This window comes from Leptonychotes weddellii, chromosome 6 (genome assembly GCF_054177405.1).
Source record: "Leptonychotes weddellii isolate Sample4059 chromosome 6, ASM5417740v2, whole genome shotgun sequence".
Classification (NCBI taxonomy): Eukaryota; Metazoa; Chordata; class Mammalia; order Carnivora; family Phocidae; genus Leptonychotes; species Leptonychotes weddellii.
In genome coordinates, this window is record NC_138374.1 from 34,347,811 (window position 1) to 34,365,640 (window position 17,830).

Here is a 17,830-nt window from a genome sequence, read left to right on the forward strand (position 1 = left end):
TATCTTTTGCTAAATTAGGGACAGGATTATCAATTGGATATAATTGATGAATACTGAGGATATCCAAAGGTCTTTGTTCAAATCAAGTACTTGTAAAGTATCAAGCCTACTGCAACCCTTGAACTCTGAAAATTTTTTTTTCAATAATCCTAAAACATCTTTTTAAAAAAATGTTCACATCTCTGAAATTGGGTACATTAAGCAAAGTGCTTTCTTTTTCACAATGGTTTCTTACTATCTGATGAAATGTGATATATCCCGTTGTTCCCCCTGTATTTTCTTTTTTTTTTTTTAAAGATTTTATTTATTTATTTGAGAGAGAGAGACACAGCGAGAGAGGGAACACAAGCAGGGGGAGTGGGAGAGGGAGAAGCAGGCTCCACGCAGAGCAGGGAGCCCGATGTGGGACTCGATCCCAGGACCCTGGGATCATGACCTGAGCCGAAGGCAGTCGCTTAACCGACTGAGCCACCCAGGCGCACCCCCCCCCTGCATTTTCATGTACAAGTTCCTCTTTTCCACAAACTTCCTTCCCATAATCCATAAAATGCTTCACAAGGACTCTGATCATATTTCAATTGTATTAAGGAAGGTGATGCTTAAAAGAAAACAGTAAAAGCTAAATATAGTTAAAAACATTGATACTGTAAGTTATGCATAAAAGGAAATTTGGAAAAACAGGCTGTTTTATAATCACCTGAGATCTGAACTTCAAACCTTCCCCCAGCTTCATCACACGCGGGTTCTTGTGATCTTATTTGGCTCCAAATCTCAGTGAGATCCTATACATCAGGAAATTAGAAGACATATGTGATGAAAAAGTTGAATCCAAAACAGATACTCAGGTATGATCCATGATGGTAGGAGGAATTGAGAGGCATTCATTACTCTAGAGATGGTGAAACAGAGTCACATCATTTGTGATACTGCCTTAGGGTATCCAAATAACTGAAGGATATTATGGAATGCTAAAGGGCAGATGCTCAGTCACCACCCTAATCATTCCATATGGAATGCTTGCCCAGGGATGGAGTCAAATATTCTGGAACTCTCAAAGAAAGGCAAATGTCTTTAATCTCTCTCCTTCATTCCTTAATAGAAATTAGCTGTTTCCCCAAAATTAATGTACAATTTCCCTGTTATCTATGTCCAGGTAACTGCTTCAGGTTACATTGTCAGGATATATCAGTTACAACCCCACCTTCCCAAGCTAATAAATAAGGCATCCATATTTTCCCTACCATTTTTCATATATGGATACTAATTATTGGTGGAAAACTGGAATATCGAACACTGGGTAGCCTCCTAAGAAATGCTTGCGGAATCATTAACTATCAGAAAATGAGGGCTGCTATCAGGAGCTCCTCGTTGAACAGTAAATTCCAATTTAGTTATGTATGCAATCACTTTTCTACTCTCAACTGTTGCTTGAATTTCTTGTGTTAACTTCTAGGGGATGAATGTGTAACTTGGTGAGGTGTCCTATCTTCACACCCCAAGTGAATGATATGTGACGCAGTGCATATTTTAGGCCTGATCATCCCAAACATACTCTCCAAGTTTTAAAATGTTTTTGTGTAGCTATTTTTATACAAAGTACTTTCAACCAAATATAATTTTATAAAGAAGTTATAGGTCTATAGTGAGGCCTAAAGATTTAGGCTGGGGATGCTGTGAATACAAGCGGCTTTTGGCCGCATATTAAAACAAGAGATAAGCCCAAAGAGAAAAATATTAGAAACTTTCTCTCCTGACTTCTTTGTTTTATATAGTATAGAACATGAGTGCTGAAAAAAAATTAATGAGGTATTGAGGAATTAAATACATTTAAATATATTTCAACTTCATTTGCTGTGTTTCAACATGGTATGTACCCTACTTGGCTTTAGTTTGGCAGCAGGGGGTCATCTGAAGTGGTGAAATCTGGAAAAACTTCAACAGACCAGCTGTACCCAGGAAAAATAACTATTTATGTTCCTGAGCAGCTTTCTTGAGGGGAGAAATGGGGGGGTTCAACATCCTATAGCACATGGGGTATACCAGACAAGTAGCTCTTCTCCACCTTCTTGTTGTGTGGCCACAGACTTGTATATTTTGCAATAAACACAACAGATTTCATGCCCATAATATCTCCAACCACTCCCTCGACCTAAAACTAACATGTGCAGTCATAGTTTAAAGAGGCTAATCAGGGCTGGAAGGAAATATGAAAAACACAAGGCACAAGATTTGAAGAGAAACCAGTTTCAATTTCTCAGAGAACATGAACAAAGGGAAACATGTTCTGCTTACACAAATATAAAGTTCTTGCACTTAAAAAAGCTGGGTAGGACATGTAGTTCTAATAACACTGGCTGAACTACAAAGTACAGACATTTCACTGTACCCATATGAGGAACCAGAAGTCAATTTATTGTATAGCATAACAAAGAGCTTGGTACTTAAATACTTTAAATGAATGAATGGTTTTCAGTGAGGGAACATAAATGAGTAACTTTTACTATCTCTCTCCTGAGAATATAAAAGAATGATGTTAAAAATATTTAAGTCTTTACAGTATGAGCATATGACTGAAGACCTTATTTAATGGGATCTTTCCTATGAACCCGCTGGTGGATGTGGAGGTTGGAGCTCTGGCTGAAGCCCTTCCCACACTTGCTGCACTCATAGGGCTTCTCTCCAGTATGCACTCTCTGATGGATGAGGAGTTTTGAGCTCTGGCTAAATCCCTTCCCACACTTGCCGCAGTGATAGGGCTTCTCTCCAGTGTGGACTCTGAGATGGATGCGGAGATCAGAGCTTTGGCTGAAGCCCTTCCCACACTCATAGCACTGGAAAGGCTTCTCGCCTGTGTGTATGCAGCGGTGAATGTGAAGGTTCGAACTCTGACTGAAGCCCTTCCCACACTCCCCACACTTGTAGGGCCTCTCCCCAGTGTGGACTCGCTGGTGGATGTGCAGGTTGGAGCGCTGACTGAAACTCATACCGCACTCCCCACACTCATAGGGCTTCTCGCCAGTGTGCACTCGCTGGTGGATATGCAGTTTGGAGCTCTGACTAAAGCCCTTTCCACACCTGTCACATTTATAAGGCTTCTCGCCTGTATGGACTGCGTGATGAATGAGCAGACTTGAACTCCGAGTGAAGCCTTTCCCACACTTGTCACACTTATAGGGTTTCTCATCCGTGTGGACTGCTCGATGGATGAGGAGACTGGAGCTCCTTGTGAAGCCTTTCCCACACTGCTCACATTTGTAGGGCTTTTCTTCTGTGTGGTGTCTTTGATGAAGTAGTAGTTCTGAGTGCTCACTGAAGTCCTTACCACACTGACTGCATCTGTCTAATTTCTCTGCAGTGTGGATTTTCTCACATGAATGACTGTCTGAGCTGTTGTTACGTCTCTTCCCAAGGTTGTAATGGTTACAGGGTTTCTCCTCTGTATGAGCTCTCCGATGACTACGACTGACCACTCGTGATTTCCAACCACAAATGTCTTTGCAGGTACAGTCAAAGAGATCCAAAGACTCTTTCAATTGGCCATTTTGGCATTTTGCCTCACCACTGACCAATGGTGAGACCAGTTCTGTTACGTTAGATGTAAGTTTAACTTGAAGGTTCTCTGAACAATGGTCCATGGGAGGACTTTCTCCCCGTAAGACTTTTCTCTCAGTGCTTTCTTCAGTTACAGATAGACTTTTGCTTTTCTGAGGCTCCTGGGGCTCATTTTTACAGAACGTCACTGAGGAGTCCTGTGTGGCCATTTGGCTTGGGACTTTCAAAGATAAATATTCTTCATTTGCCATGTTTTTGTAATTATCACTTGGAAGAGTTACCACACTGCTCGTTTCTGGAAATATAGAAGATGCTTCTCCCTACTTCTGATAAGGGCAAAAATCTAGTTCAGGATTCTTGTACACGTCTCCTGGAAGATTCACAATATAATCCTGACTCTGTTATTGTACTGGCCATATCTTTAAAATTAGCCAGCAGAAAAGCCCCTATGTAATAGATCGCTAAGTCCTTTCTCTTGAAGATTCTCCATAGAATTTTCTTTCAAGTCTCCTAGGGAACAAAGAGAATTCAGTGATAAGAACACACAAAGAGTATATTTCAAAATTTTATTTTTTTAAAGATTTTATTTATTCATCAGAGAGGGAGAGAGAGAGCACAAGTAGGGGGAGGGGCAGAGGCAGAGGGAGAAGAAGGCTCCCTACTGAGCAGGGAGCCTGATGCAGAACTCCATCCCAGGACACTGGGATCATGACCTGAGCTGAAGGCAGACGCTTAACCAACTGAGCCACCCAAGCGTCCCAGATTTCAAGATATTAGAACTGGATTGCCTAATGCCTGAAGATTTAGTAACTAGGAAAAAGTTCAGTCTTGTCCTTATAGTCATGTCCTTTGGGTTAGTATCAGAAAGAGAAAGCTTAGCTGTATAAAACAGCTTGTACACAAAATCTTGTCTTGACTTTTAAGCATAGCCAGTGAAAGTGTTCTTCCCCTACCCTGCAGAGGCTATGAATCCCATGTCCTTGTCACAAATAACATTTCATTTCACTTTACTTCATTTTACTTTAAATTTGTATTTAATTGGTAACCCACTTTAATAGGTGCTGAGGATAAAAAGAAGAAAATAGAAATTCTTTTGCTAAGCAAGCTAGAGCCTATTGGAAGAAAAAAAACAAATCAACCGTGGTAACGCTCTAAGTGCAACAATAGATGCATGCACAACAAGTCGTGGGAGCACAGAGTAGGGGCATTTGACCCAAATCTTGGGGAAGAATTCTGGGAACAAATATAAGGGAGAGAAAAAAAAGTGAAAATGTAGAGAAAATATGACACGCTCAGGAAAACTATATGCAACTTCTTGTGGAGGATATAAAACAGGTGACAGTGGTAAAGAACATGCCCTGGAGAAGAATGCAGGAGTCCAAACAAAGGGTTTGGTGAGCACTACTAAGGAGTTAGGGCTACAACCCTCAGGGATTTAAAGTTTAATGACTTCAGTGGAGAGTGAAATGCCTGACTTTGTGATTATAAACACCTTCAGAAATAACCAAGACTTTAGGTAGAACAACAACTGCTGCAGCAAATCAGAAACAAAGTGATAAGGATGGTTAAGAAGAGAAAGGGAGAGATTCATTCTAAATCATGTGATGACTGACTAAATGTGGAAGGAGGCACCCAGCATGATCCTCATATTCCTTGCTTGAGTGACCAGGTATGAAAGTGTAAATGGTAAGACAGCCTGGAGTTGGGAAGAGGGGACCAATAAACCCAAACTTTGACTTGGTTAATTTGTGGTGCTGGTGGAACATTCTTGAACTGTTCAGTAATATGGGTCTAGAACTCCGAGAGAGAACTGTGCTAGGAATACAGATTTTAGACTTACTAGTATGTATGTCAGTCATAACAATTAGAACGAATATCTTAATATTACACTGAGATGACAAAAAAGAAGTCCACAATAGTCTTGGAAAAATAGAAAGTTTGCAATCAGCAGGATAATGTTGAGGAACAGAAATGTTGAGGATAATGTTGAGGAGCAGAAAATGTTTAGGAACTCCTAGATGATAAAGAGCAGACGGATAAGAAATGATGGAGATACTAGGAAAAAAACCCCAAACACACAGCTCAAATCACATACAGAAGGCTTCCAAAAGACTAAGAGATCTTCTCAACAAGTCCTAGAAATTCAAATTCCAAACTCAGAAACAACAATTATAAAGTAAGAGAGGTTGATCTTGGAAACAGGTTTATTAATTCACATTAGGCCTTTCTTTCTCCCTCCCTCCCTTCCTTTCCTATTCATTCATTCATTCATTCATTCATTCATTCAAGTAATCTCTACACCCAATGTGGGGCTCAAACTCATGACCCCAAGATCAAGAGTCACATGCTCTTCCAGATGAGCCAGCCAGGTGCCCCTCATGTTAGGCATTTCTAATGGCTGGACCAGTTGTTGCCATTTGCAGCACCACTCTCCCAAACACCTTCTTCCCTACAAAAACTGAAATACTGGGTGGCTAAGGGTAGTGGCCCCACATAAGCCTCAAGAACAAAATAAATGGCCAAAAGAAATGCCAAAGAAGGGGCGCCTGGGTGGCTCAGTTGTTAAGTGTCTGCCTTTGGCTCGGGTCATGATCCCAGGGTCCTGGGATTGAGCCCCGCATCGGGCTCCCTGCTCAGAGGGAGGCCTGCTTCTCCCTCTACCACTTCCCCTGCTTGTGTTCCCTCTCTTGCTGTCTCTCTCTCTGTCCAATAAATAAATAAAATCTCCAAAAAAAAAAAAAAATAGCCAAAGAAAGACTCCTAATGGTATTATTTGGGCTGGAGAGAATAGCAGAAGTTGAGGTAATACTGAACCTGCACAATGACAGGGTTGATAAAGTACAAAAAGAAGCAAGTGACTCCACATCTGCCCAGGATAAAGGCTCAAGGTAACCCCTGAAGTGGGATTTCTGACAAGGGAGATATCTCAGAGCTGGAGATTGAGAAGCGGGGGATGTCCCAGGTAACTTACTGGACTGAAAAGGCAACATCAAAAAGGTGGTTGTAGAAGCACCCCCCATGTGGATTCTTATAGCCACCTTAAGCCCAATCAGCAGAAGCCTCCTCTATTAAGGACAGCATGCATGCACCAAAGAGGGTCAAGCATCAGCTGAGGATGTATACTCCAGTATCATACTGTGAACATAAGACTTTTGAAAAAAACATATGAGACGATAAAAACAATATAAGCAGGCCAAAAAAAAGTAGAAAATGAACATAAATGAAGATTGGCATAAACTAAAGAAATAACAAACAGAGGAAACAGAATTTAAATGGTACCTAATTAAAATCCCAGAGAAATCTGAGAGGGTATCACATCTAGAAAAACAACATAATCTAATAATAAAATATAAACACATTGCTAAGAAAAATAATCAGAATTCTTTTAAATTAATACAAGGATCAAAAAAGATGACAATTTTAAGAACTAAGACCTACCATGCCCATTTGAAGCACTCAGGCACTAGTTGGACAATCTCATGTAAGAGGAACTCCTAGGACATCTACACATGAGGAAACCCAAGGATGAAGAAATTAAGTAACTTGTGTCATGTCATAGCTACTGTCAGGGAGGCTGATCTTAAGGTCTGCAATCTAGAATGGGTCGAGTAGCAAAATTAACACATGGTTAAGTTGGAAGACTGAGGGGTCCTCCTAGAATGTGGAATAAAAAGGACAGACAGATGGAAAGATAAAAGTAAAAGCCCATATTGTAGGAGTTCCATGAATATAATGAAGACAAAATGAAGGGAGGGAAATGATCAAAGCAGTAATAGATAAAAATGTTTCTTAGAATTCACAATTCACGGCTCACTGAATGCTTTAAGTTGTGTGGGAAACCTCTGGATTTCAAGGAAAAAAAAATTCCAGAAAATGCTAAAAGCATCCAGACAGAAATGGCAGGTTGTGTGCAAATAAATGAGCGTTATATTGACACTGAACTAACAATCAGTAATACTGGATACCTAAAGATAATTGAGCAATATCTTCCAATTTTGTATAAAAAGTGATTGTGAAAAAGATGATACATGATACAAGAAATAGCAGTGAGCAAAGAAGTCAATAAAACAGTGAAGCTGAATCATTTGTTGCTACATAAAACAGTAATAATTAACCAAATTAACCCAAATGCTATAAAACAGTATGGGACGAAAATCACTCCAAATAAAATATATTTTAAAAAGCAAGCATTAGCTTTAGGAAAGAAAAAAAAAAAGGAACTATAATCATAGTACACTATTCGACCCTGCAGGGAACAAGAGTTACAAGGTCAAAGCAATGTAAGCATTAATCACTGATGTGACCTTGACATAAAATCTTGGGAGGATGCGCATGTTGGGGGAATTAATGTAAAAGGTCTAAATCCTCCTCTATGATGTAGAAAAGTCAATACAGAGTATAAAATATTGATCAACTGAAAAACAGTAGTATATTATAATAAGCTCAAACTGGACTGAGATACCATTTTCCACTTGTTACCCTGGCAAAAACCCAAAGCCTGAAGCCACACTGCTTGTGAGTGTAAATTCGTATCACCCTCCAAGAAGGACATCTATTAAAATCATATATGTATGCACTCAGCATTCCAGCTTGCGGGTTTTATTTTTCAGATTTCCAGACAGAGTTGTGAAATGATACTTGCACAAGATTTACTCACTGCAGATGACTTGTGACAGCAAATGACCATAACCTGGTAGAGAGGAGTTAGGGACACGATGAAAGGCTTATACTGTGCACCTTTTTATTTTTGTAGTATAACTTTAATAATTTAAAAACATTTAGTACATTTGGGAACTTTGTTTTCTTTGCTGCTTGCACATAATTTATTTTCTGCCTTTTCTCAGAATGTTCAAAATTTTCATTGTACATTTTTTCCAGCTTTATTTAGGTATAACTGACAAGTAATACCGTGTACCTTTTTATGCCTTTTTTTTTTTCCTTAAACCAATGTGAATGTATTTGTTCCTTAAAAAAAAAAGTAAGTAGCGGGGCACCTGGGTGGCTCAGTTGGTTAAGCATTTGACTTCAGCTCAGGTCATAATCTTGGGATCCCTGGGATCGAGCCCTCGTGTCAGGCTCTGTGCTCATCGGGGAGTCTGCTTCTCCCCGTGCCCCTCCCCCCGCTCGTGCTCTCTCTCTCTCAAAATCTTAAAAAAAAATTAGTAGCTGCCTAAATGTCTTATTTGGAAATATGAAGGCAAATACAATAAGGAACAGCTGAAAGGATTAAAACCAAGTGACTATGAGAAGCTACCCTGTGGCATAAGGAGCAGCAGAGCAGGGAGACTGGCTTTTGTAATAAGACTTTTGATACAACTGGCTTTACCTAGGTGAATGTATTGTTTTGTTCACAAAGTTTAAAAGTAATGGCAAAAAGAAAAAGGAAAAAGAAAAACAGTGCAGTTTGGAACAGTTAAGTCATGTGCTGGGCCAAAGTTATTAAATGGTCAAAGGACACTGCCTCAACATCCTTGCTGTACAATGCTTGGAATGACTGCAAAAATGGCAGGTCTATGAAAATCAGTGGGGGAGACGTTGTATTAATGGTAGTTTGTTTTTGTTTTTTTTTTTTTTTAAAGATTTTATTTATTTGAGAGAGAAGGAGAGCACAAGCAGGGGAGGGTCAGAGGGAGAGGGAGAAGCAAGCTCCTGGCTGAGCAGGGAGCCCGACGTGGGGCTTGATCCCAGGACCCTGAGATCATGACCTGAGCCGAAGGCAGACATTTAACCAACTGAGCCACCCAGGTGCCCCAATGGTAGGTTTTATAAATAGTTATGAAACCTTGTGATACTAGTTTTTAAAAAGTATTTAAAATAAAGAATGAATATTTATATCAGAAGAAAATGCTGATGTAATGAGAAAAGGGGTCCTTTTACAGGGAGTATTTATGTCATAACAGAGATCTCTAAGACATACTGCATAAGATTGCCAGTTGAAAAATACAGTATAATCTCATTAAATTTTAACACATATTTGTAATATACACACCTATGTATGGAGTACATAAAAAGATACACAAACTGGGACACCTGGGTGGCTCAGTCGGTTAAGCGTCTGCCTTCAGCTCAGGTCATGATCCCAGGGTCCTGGGATCGAGTCCCGCATCGGGCTCCCTGCTCTGCGGGGAGCCGGCTTCTCCCTCTGCCTCTGCCTCTCTCTCTCTCTATCTCTCATGAATAAATAAATAAAAATCTTTAAAAAAAAAAAAAAAGATACACAAACTATTATTAGTGATATCATTTCACAATACTTCTGTGTTGATTCTTTTAAATTTTTATATCTTACCTGCATTATAAAATGTTGGACAACCACGTTCAATTTTTTATCAATTAAAAATGAAAACCTAGGGGCACCTGGGTGGCTCAGGGATCGAGCCCCGCATCGGGCTCCCTGCTCCGCGGGAAGCCTGCTTCTCCCTCTCCCACTCCCCCTGCATGTATTCCCTCTCTCGCTGTGTCCCTGTCAAATAAATAAATAAAATCTTAAAAAAAACAAAAATGGAAACCTAGCGCCAAGCTTGAAACCGGAAGCACATCCTACTTCATTTTTGCCCCACTGCAAACCACTTTCTACACAGCAATCCCATTGATAGTGGGTAAATCGGATCATACCACCCTGTTGTCCACTGGCTTCCCACTGAACTTAGCGTGAATTCACACTTTTTACCAGTGCCTTCAATGCCACAAATGAGCTAAGCCCTGCCCACCATATCTCCCGCCTCTGTTTTTCCCAGGTGCTCCCTGTATTCTCACCACGCTCCTTCCAGATTTCAGATTTTCCTTTGTACTATTCTCTCTGCTTGGAATATTCTTACCCTAATCAGTCACCTGTTTCATGCCTATTAAGCCTTTAGATCTCAGTTGAAATGTCATGTCAGAGGCTTTCCCTGAAACTTTCTTTTTTTTTTTTAAAGGTTTTATTTATTTATTTCAGAGAGAGAATGAGAGAGAGAGAGCATGAGAGGGGGGCAGGGTCAGAGGGAGAAACAGATTCCCTGCTGAGCAGGGAGCCTGATGTGGGACTCGATCCTGGGACTCAATCCTGGGATTCCAGGATCATGACCTGAGCCGAAGGCAGTTGTTTAACCAACTGAGCCACTCAGGCACCCCTCCCTGAAACTTTAAACAATACATAATATTATCACTCTTGTCCCATCCCATGCCTTCGTATTCTCAGGGCACACTATTCTATCTTTCACAGGACTTAGCAATTTATAATAATATATTGTGTTTACTTAATGCCTCTTTTACAAGACTGTAAGACACATTTCTTCTTTGCTAAACTCCATAGTAGTCAAATTTTAAATCTTGACTATGTATACCCAGCACAGGAAGTATTAAATACATTGCCTTCCCTCCAGAAACTTGGCTGGAAACAAGGAAAATAAATCAGACTTGCAGATCCAATGGCTAAACTTGGCTGGAAACAAGGAAAATAAATCAGACTTGCAGATCCAATGGTTAATGTAAAAGCATACAAAAAAAAAAAATACCCAATCAGGTCTGATGAGACTGTGAGATATAAATTGAAAGCTCTGAGAAGGAATGGTCAAAAGTTTCACACTAGACTTCAAATAAAATCTTAAAGGACAAAGTTAATCAGGAACCAGAGTATCATAACCATCAAAGATTCCAGAGAAAGCCAAGCAGGGAGTTTTGAGGCTCTAAACCAGCTACTAAAGGTAATTCCAGGTTTTTATGCAAAGAGTGACAAGATAAATGATATATTAGGGGAGATAAGTCTACTCACAACATCTACCTTGAGCCTGAAGAATGATGTCAACGATCTGTCTCATTGTTACCATTGTTAGCATGAAGTGGACCTATTTTAGAGTGCTGTCTGTGGGACTTAAGTGTTAATAAATTTAAAAGAACTTAAAGTCAAAAAAGAATTGGTGAGAGGATTACAGATGCTGGGGATGGCGAGGGACAAACTTAGTAACGGCTTATTTCTAACCTAGGGGGCTGGTAGAATGTTCATACTGACAAAAGTGGGAATATGAGAAGTTAAAAAGCAAAGTAACTTAGAAAATTCTCAATACACTGAATGTGAAGTGACACTGGATATTCAAGGGTAGATAGCCCATAGCCAAGAAAGTACATGGGAATAGAGTTTCATATGAGGATAGGAAATAAAGACATTAGGGTTATCACAGTAGAAAGGACAGCTGAGGCCATTTATGTGTGTGCCAGCTCTTCGAGGGAGGCAGACAAGTGTACAGATACAGTGTACATTCTCAACAGGGGTACTACTGACACCAAGGGGGAGATAACAAAAAAAAAAAGTGGAGAAACATTGATAGATGGTGATCTAAAGGCAAAGGGCCTTTTAAGATCTCCAAAGTTAGAGGAAAGACAGAGAAGCCAGTGAACATGCAGAGAAAAGGAACAGGAGAAAGGCCAGAGGAAACAAAAAAACAATGACTTCATACATGTCAAAAAGTTTGAAGGTTAAGGTGAACACTATCAAAGCCATCAGAAGAATTGGTAATAGTAAATCTTGAAGAAAAATTAAAAAAGGAAAAGCTCTGAAAGGGACAAAAGTTTAATAGTGACCTCCAGCTGAACAATTCTGGTACAAAGAGCACAGGCATTAGGTTTACATAAAGAAAATGGAAACACAGGACTCTGACTACTTACAGGGACCAATTCACTCTGGTGCTTGTCTTACCTCCCAGGTGTAGCTGAAAACAATGGTTCGAGAGCCACAGTTATGAAAGAACCATGTGGACAGAGGCAGGAAAAAGCCCTGAAAGCCACCATTACAGGCTACTTCTTTTTGGTGGTTTTTGTACAATGTCCGTTTTTACTACAATATGGCAATTTCACATGGTTTAATCTAGTAGGTATATATGTATCTTACATCTAATTAAAAATTCTTTATCATTTTTTTTTAAAGATTTTATTTATTTATTTGACAGAGAAAGAGAGCACAAGCAGAAGGAGAGGGAGAAGCAGGCTCCCTGCTGAGCAGGGAGCCTGATGCGGGGCTCGATCCCAGGACCCTGGGATCATGACCTGAGCCGAAGGCAGATGCCCAGCTGACTGAGCCACCCAGGCACCCCATATCATTATATTTTTTAATGGGTACACATTTTTCTCTTGTATATTCCACTATAATTTGTATAACCAACACCCTGTGACACATTTGGTGAGTAATTTTTTTCACTATTTTAAATAATTCTACAATGACTTATCTTTTTCCACAATTTTCAGTTGAAGTTACTAATTATTTCCTTACGATACCTAAAAATGAATTATTACATCAAAAATGTTTAATGCTCTTTGATTCAAGCAGTCAAAATGTTTTTGAGAAAAACTGTGTCAATTATACTCATATCTTTCTCTATGGTATGAAATTTTGTCTCATCACAAGTATTGTCTGATATTCAGAAGGGGAGATGGATGAATCCCTGAATGGGAAGAAAAGAAGCAATGGAAACTAGATACTGTAGGGTGGGGATATTTAATGAAAATAAAGTCCAAGCAAAAATGGTACAAAGCCAATGTGGGGAAAATGTGGGAAAAGATAAGAGTACCAATAAGAAGGTCAGTGTGTATGGGAAAGACCACAACCATCTGAAAAGGAAGAGGGGGAATAAGTGAAGAGACAAAGGTATATCAGTATGTGCAAAGTATCCTTTTGATGCCCTGGCTTTCTCCACAAACCAGAGAACTTCAGAGAGAACTCAGAATATTTCAAAAGGGACTCCTCCTCTTCCATGTATTAGCCTGAGCCTCTAATTTGCCATGGTGCCTAGCTGATTTATTTGGAGTTCATTCGCCATGATATAATGATCTTCACCCTGCTCTGAGAGATTACTTCTGGGTAACAGAGGGATTGGGTAACTGTGCAGAAAGCAAAATCAGTCCCAAGAGATGGTTTTATAAGGGATATGGTTTCTAAGACGACTCAGTAAAGCTACATTCTTCAATTCTTAACAAGCCAAATTCTTTGGCTGCTTAAAATAATCAGAAACATCCTTTGTGCCAAAAGGAAACTTTTGATTCCTAACCCACAATCCCTGGGGCCTCATTACTATTTAAAATTGAAGAAACAAAGAGTCCAGTGGGCAGGTGTCCAGGCTCATGTTCTTACCTACGGAGACCAACTGGCTGTTGTTCTCCAGCATCACAGCTTGGTGTAGCCTCCTCTGAGCGGGGTCCCGGCAGCCCCGCTCCTCCTCAGTGAAGCCCCCAGAGACATCCTTGAATGTTACCAGTTCCTAAAACATTAAGCAAATTCCTCCTCAACTGACAACTGTTTGCACAAATGCCCTGGAAGGACTGTGGGGCTGGTGGCATTGACCAAAGTGAGAAGGGGACAGAAGAAGAGTACAGTGCAGGGAGCTGAGTCATCTAAGTCAAGTTTTGTTGGAACAGCTTTCCTTTCTCATCTACTTGGCTACTTCTATCCAAATCCTTCCCCTCCTGCCCACAACTCACTCAAGCTCAAGCTGTCCAGTTACTGAATCTTTCTTTGTCACTGTCATTTCACGGTCATTGCTGAGTTGTCCTTTCCACCCCATTCCTACCATTATTATGACAACCTCAACACTCAAGAGAACAATTTGCTGACTGCTCTAACCTCACATTTCTTAATTTCTTTATAGTGCTCATGATCTCTGTCTCATTTCTTCACGCTCAAAAACCATGACCAGGGCCATTTCACTATGTGGACCACTCTGCTTTTGAAATATTAATCTCTTAATATCCTACTCCTTAAAAACATCTTCCTGATCTTGGGGCGCATGGGTGGCTCAGTCGTTAAGCACCTGCCTTCTGCTCAGGTCATGATCCCAGGGTCCTGGGATCGAGCCCCGCATCGGGCTCCCTGCTCAGCGGGAGGCCTGCTTCTCCCTCTCCCACTCCTCCTGCTTGTGTTCCCTCTCTCACTGTGTCTCTCTCTGTCAAATAAATAAATAAAATCTTAAAAAAAAATAAAACAAAACAAAACAAAAAAACATCTTCCTGATCTTTTTGCTCTTCCTCTTCCATCACACCTGCTTTATCAAGATCACCACCCTCAACTCTTCCTCTTTTTTCCTTTCAGCCAAAGTATACTTCCGATCTCAAATCTTTCCCTAGTCCTATCAATCATATGTCCTTTCTTGTTCTAAACTAAGTAGTTGAACATTCCTGGAAAAAAGAAAATAGCACACATACACAAACCATGATACTCTCCTTAGGTATTCCCAAATATTTACAGCCAGCCCTGTTTCTCCTCACCTGCAGGCTCCAAATCTCTACCTAACATCTGCACTTAGATGTCTAGGAGGCACTTAAAATTTAATAGGCCCCAACGGAACTCTTGCTCCCAACAATCTCCACCAATATCTGCTCTTCCCTAGGGGTCCCCACTTATAGTAAATGGCCACAGAACCCACCCAATTGCTGAAGCCAGTCTTAGAAGTCATTTTGATTCTCTCCTCTCTCCCTCACATTTTATCCATCACCAAGTCCTACCTCTAAAATGTATCAGAATCTACCCACTTCTCTCCACCTTGCACAGTTATGGTTATAAGCCCCAGCCATCATGTAGTCCCAACTGTACCAACCTCCCAGTTTGTCTCTCTGCTTCCATACTTGCTGTCCAACACAATGAATTTTCTACATAGTAGCCAGGGTGATCTTTTAAAACATATACCACATCAGGCATGAAACCCTCCAAAGGCTTTGCAATGGACATCAAGTAAAATCTAGACGCTTCATCTTGGCCTGCAAGGTTTTATAGACTGGGTCCTGTCATTTCTCCAACCTCAGCCTGAATCACTCCTCCCTATGTATCACACTCAGCCCCAGTGACCTTGCAGGTCCTTGACAACATCAAACCCATCCCAACTTAGGGCCTTTGCACTGGCTGTCCCCTCTGCCCAGAACGTTCTTTTCCCACATCTTCACACGCCTGGCTCCTTATCATTCAGGTCTCAGCCAAATTGCTACTCCTCAGAGAAGCATTTCCTTGACTGTCTAATCCACAGTGGCACCCAGAAACTACCACTTCTTGTTTTAATTTCTTTGTGCTACTTATGTCTTATCCCATTTTCTTATTTATTCATTTGCTTTCTTATTTAACTGTCTCTCCCCACTAAGATATATATTCCTTAAGAACAGAGAGATATTTGATCCTTGCATCCCCAAGGCCTCAAGCAATGCCTGGCATCTAACAGGAATCCAGGCGTTTATTTAGTTAACTTCACAGTGACTCTGGTTCCTTCCAGGGTTCTGTTGATGGAGCAACACTTCTCAAACTACCTCTGGTGAAGGACAAGTTTATTTTAAAAAGTTTCTAATATGTCACACTTTTGTCAGATATTTTTACAAAATACAATAAAAAAGAGTTACTAGAAATAAAAACCCAGATGTATAAAATACCAATGCCATTTTAAAAAATATTAGATTTGACGGACATAACATTTTTAAACACTCTTAGTTTCTCTCCTTATGTCTTTGCAGACTGGTAACAAGCAGCAGTCTGTGGACTGGCACCAGCCTTCGGGCCACACCCTGAAAAGCTGAATGACAGAATACACACAAAATGACTAAGAACCAAGTGAAGCCAAGCAGCTCAACTCTGGGCCAGGGAAGTACCTGATAACCTTCAGAACTCCCAACACCTCAGGCCTGAAGCTGAAGGGGCACTACTCACACGCTCCTCAGGAATCTGAAGAAAACCAGGCTGTTTGCAGGAGTGACAGGACTACCTTACTTATCACCAGTGGAGAAGGTAATTATGAGGGAAGGTGGCAAGCTTCCCAAGCTCTCCTCTCAAGGTCTTGGGTATCCACTGTGTCTGAGGTGAACGAGATGAGATTGGGCTCAAGAAGCCTGCAAGTCCAGTGGCACCTGGGTGGCTGTTGGTTAAGCATCCAACTCTTGATTTTGGCTCAGGTCATGCTCTCAGGGTCCTGGGATTGAGCCCCGTGTTGGGCTTCATGCTCAGTGGGGAGTCTGCTTGAGGATTCTCTCTCTTCCTCTGCCGCTACCCCGCCATGTGCTCTCTCTCTCCCCCTCTCTAAAATAAATAAATAAATGTTAAAAAAAAAAAAAAAAAGCCTGCAAGTCCCTGCGCAAAGGTGGGACAGAGAAGGGGTAGAAGTGGAGGTTGCTGCCTCAGGGAGCCATACATACACCCACTAGGACAACAGCGCCTGGGGTACATCGGAGCAGTAGAATTAGCCACTCCTCTCAATCAGACTTTCTTCTCAGCCTCAGAGAACAAGGTTTCTTTCTGTCCAAGGCTAACCTCTCCTGATGCATTCTAGCTCCAATCCTTTTCTTCCTTCTGAAATTCAAGTCCATCAATTATCTTTTTTCCCTTTCATTTCTGATTCATTTTTCCACTCAGTCATCTGGATGGTCTAAGACTCCTACCCAATCTCAATAATATTCAAACCACTTCAGATCTTGTCAACTCATGTCCCAAATCTCCCACCATAGTATTACCTCTTCTTTATTTTCACTGCCATTGTTCCATGTAAGGCCCTCATTTCATACCTAGACCACAATAACTCCTTACCAAGTCTTTAAAGTACAAGTTTTGTCATCTTTCAATCCATAGACTGAAAGACAGAATCATTAGTTTTTTAAGATCTCACAAAGTGGTGGGGAGAATTCCATGCCAAGAATGGAAAGGGCACATACACATATATATAATATATATATTTTTTCTTTTTGAAATGACATATTGATGGACTAGATTGGAGATTGCTGGATAAGAAATGGTGGAACAGTGGGCCAAATGAAAGGAATCAGTGTGACAAAGGAAAAGGGAAAGAAAATAGTGGTTCTGCTAAAGACAAAGGGGGGAATGAAGGAATCTGAATAATGAAGAGTCGTGTCCCCCGCCCCCCCATCAGTGGAGCTAATAAGTTACACCCAAGGTGGACTCAGTATCCTGAAGGCCAACCAAAGGGGAAGGTCATAGGACTAGTAGTTTCCTGTTTCCACCTGACAAATTTCAAACTTTTTAAAACTACATATATCATGTGGCTTTCCACTTCCTTTTCAGAGCCCATCCTCGCTGGATCCAACAATTTACTTAGAGGTAGGAAACAGTAATGCTGAAGTCAGGAGGTGGACAAGATCTGTCATCACAGAGGATTACCTGCAGTCAACCAGATGTCATGCTGTAGTCTAGAATAGCCCTTTACATGCTGCTTCTGCCTTGACTTGTATTTCTCACATCCATTTTGCAACTCCTTCTAGTTTCAGGACAATCAACAACTGCCTTTCTGAAGCATGAAGATAAGTTAAATGTTTCCTCCTCCAAGATCTC

At 40.7% G+C, this 17,830-nt stretch overlaps 2 protein-coding genes and 1 long non-coding RNA gene across 3 annotated transcripts in view; 2 read left to right on the forward strand and 1 right to left on the reverse strand.

Moving 5' to 3' along the window:
• Positions 1–17,830, forward strand: part of LOC145722177 (uncharacterized) — a 423,749-nt gene that overhangs the window by 71,254 nt on the left and 334,665 nt on the right. The window lies entirely within an intron of this gene.
• The window catches only part of ZNF485 (zinc finger protein 485), a 98,118-nt gene that overhangs the window by 52,564 nt on the left and 27,724 nt on the right, over positions 1–17,830 (forward strand). The window contains exons 4-5 of the mRNA XM_081823896.1: positions 12,474–12,703; positions 16,009–16,279. The gene's annotated coding sequence lies outside the window, so the exon portion shown is untranslated. The remainder of the gene's footprint in view (positions 1–12,473; positions 12,704–16,008; positions 16,280–17,830) is intronic.
• ZNF239 (zinc finger protein 239) overlaps positions 980–17,830 on the reverse strand; it is a 19,482-nt gene continuing 2,631 nt past the window's right edge. Inside the window, 3 exon segments of the mRNA XM_031039036.2 lie at positions 980–3,995; positions 3,998–4,062; positions 8,210–8,242. Of these exon segments, the coding sequence (XP_030894896.2) occupies positions 2,580–3,995; positions 3,998–4,062; positions 8,210–8,242 (1,514 nt within the window). The 3' untranslated portion in view covers positions 980–2,579.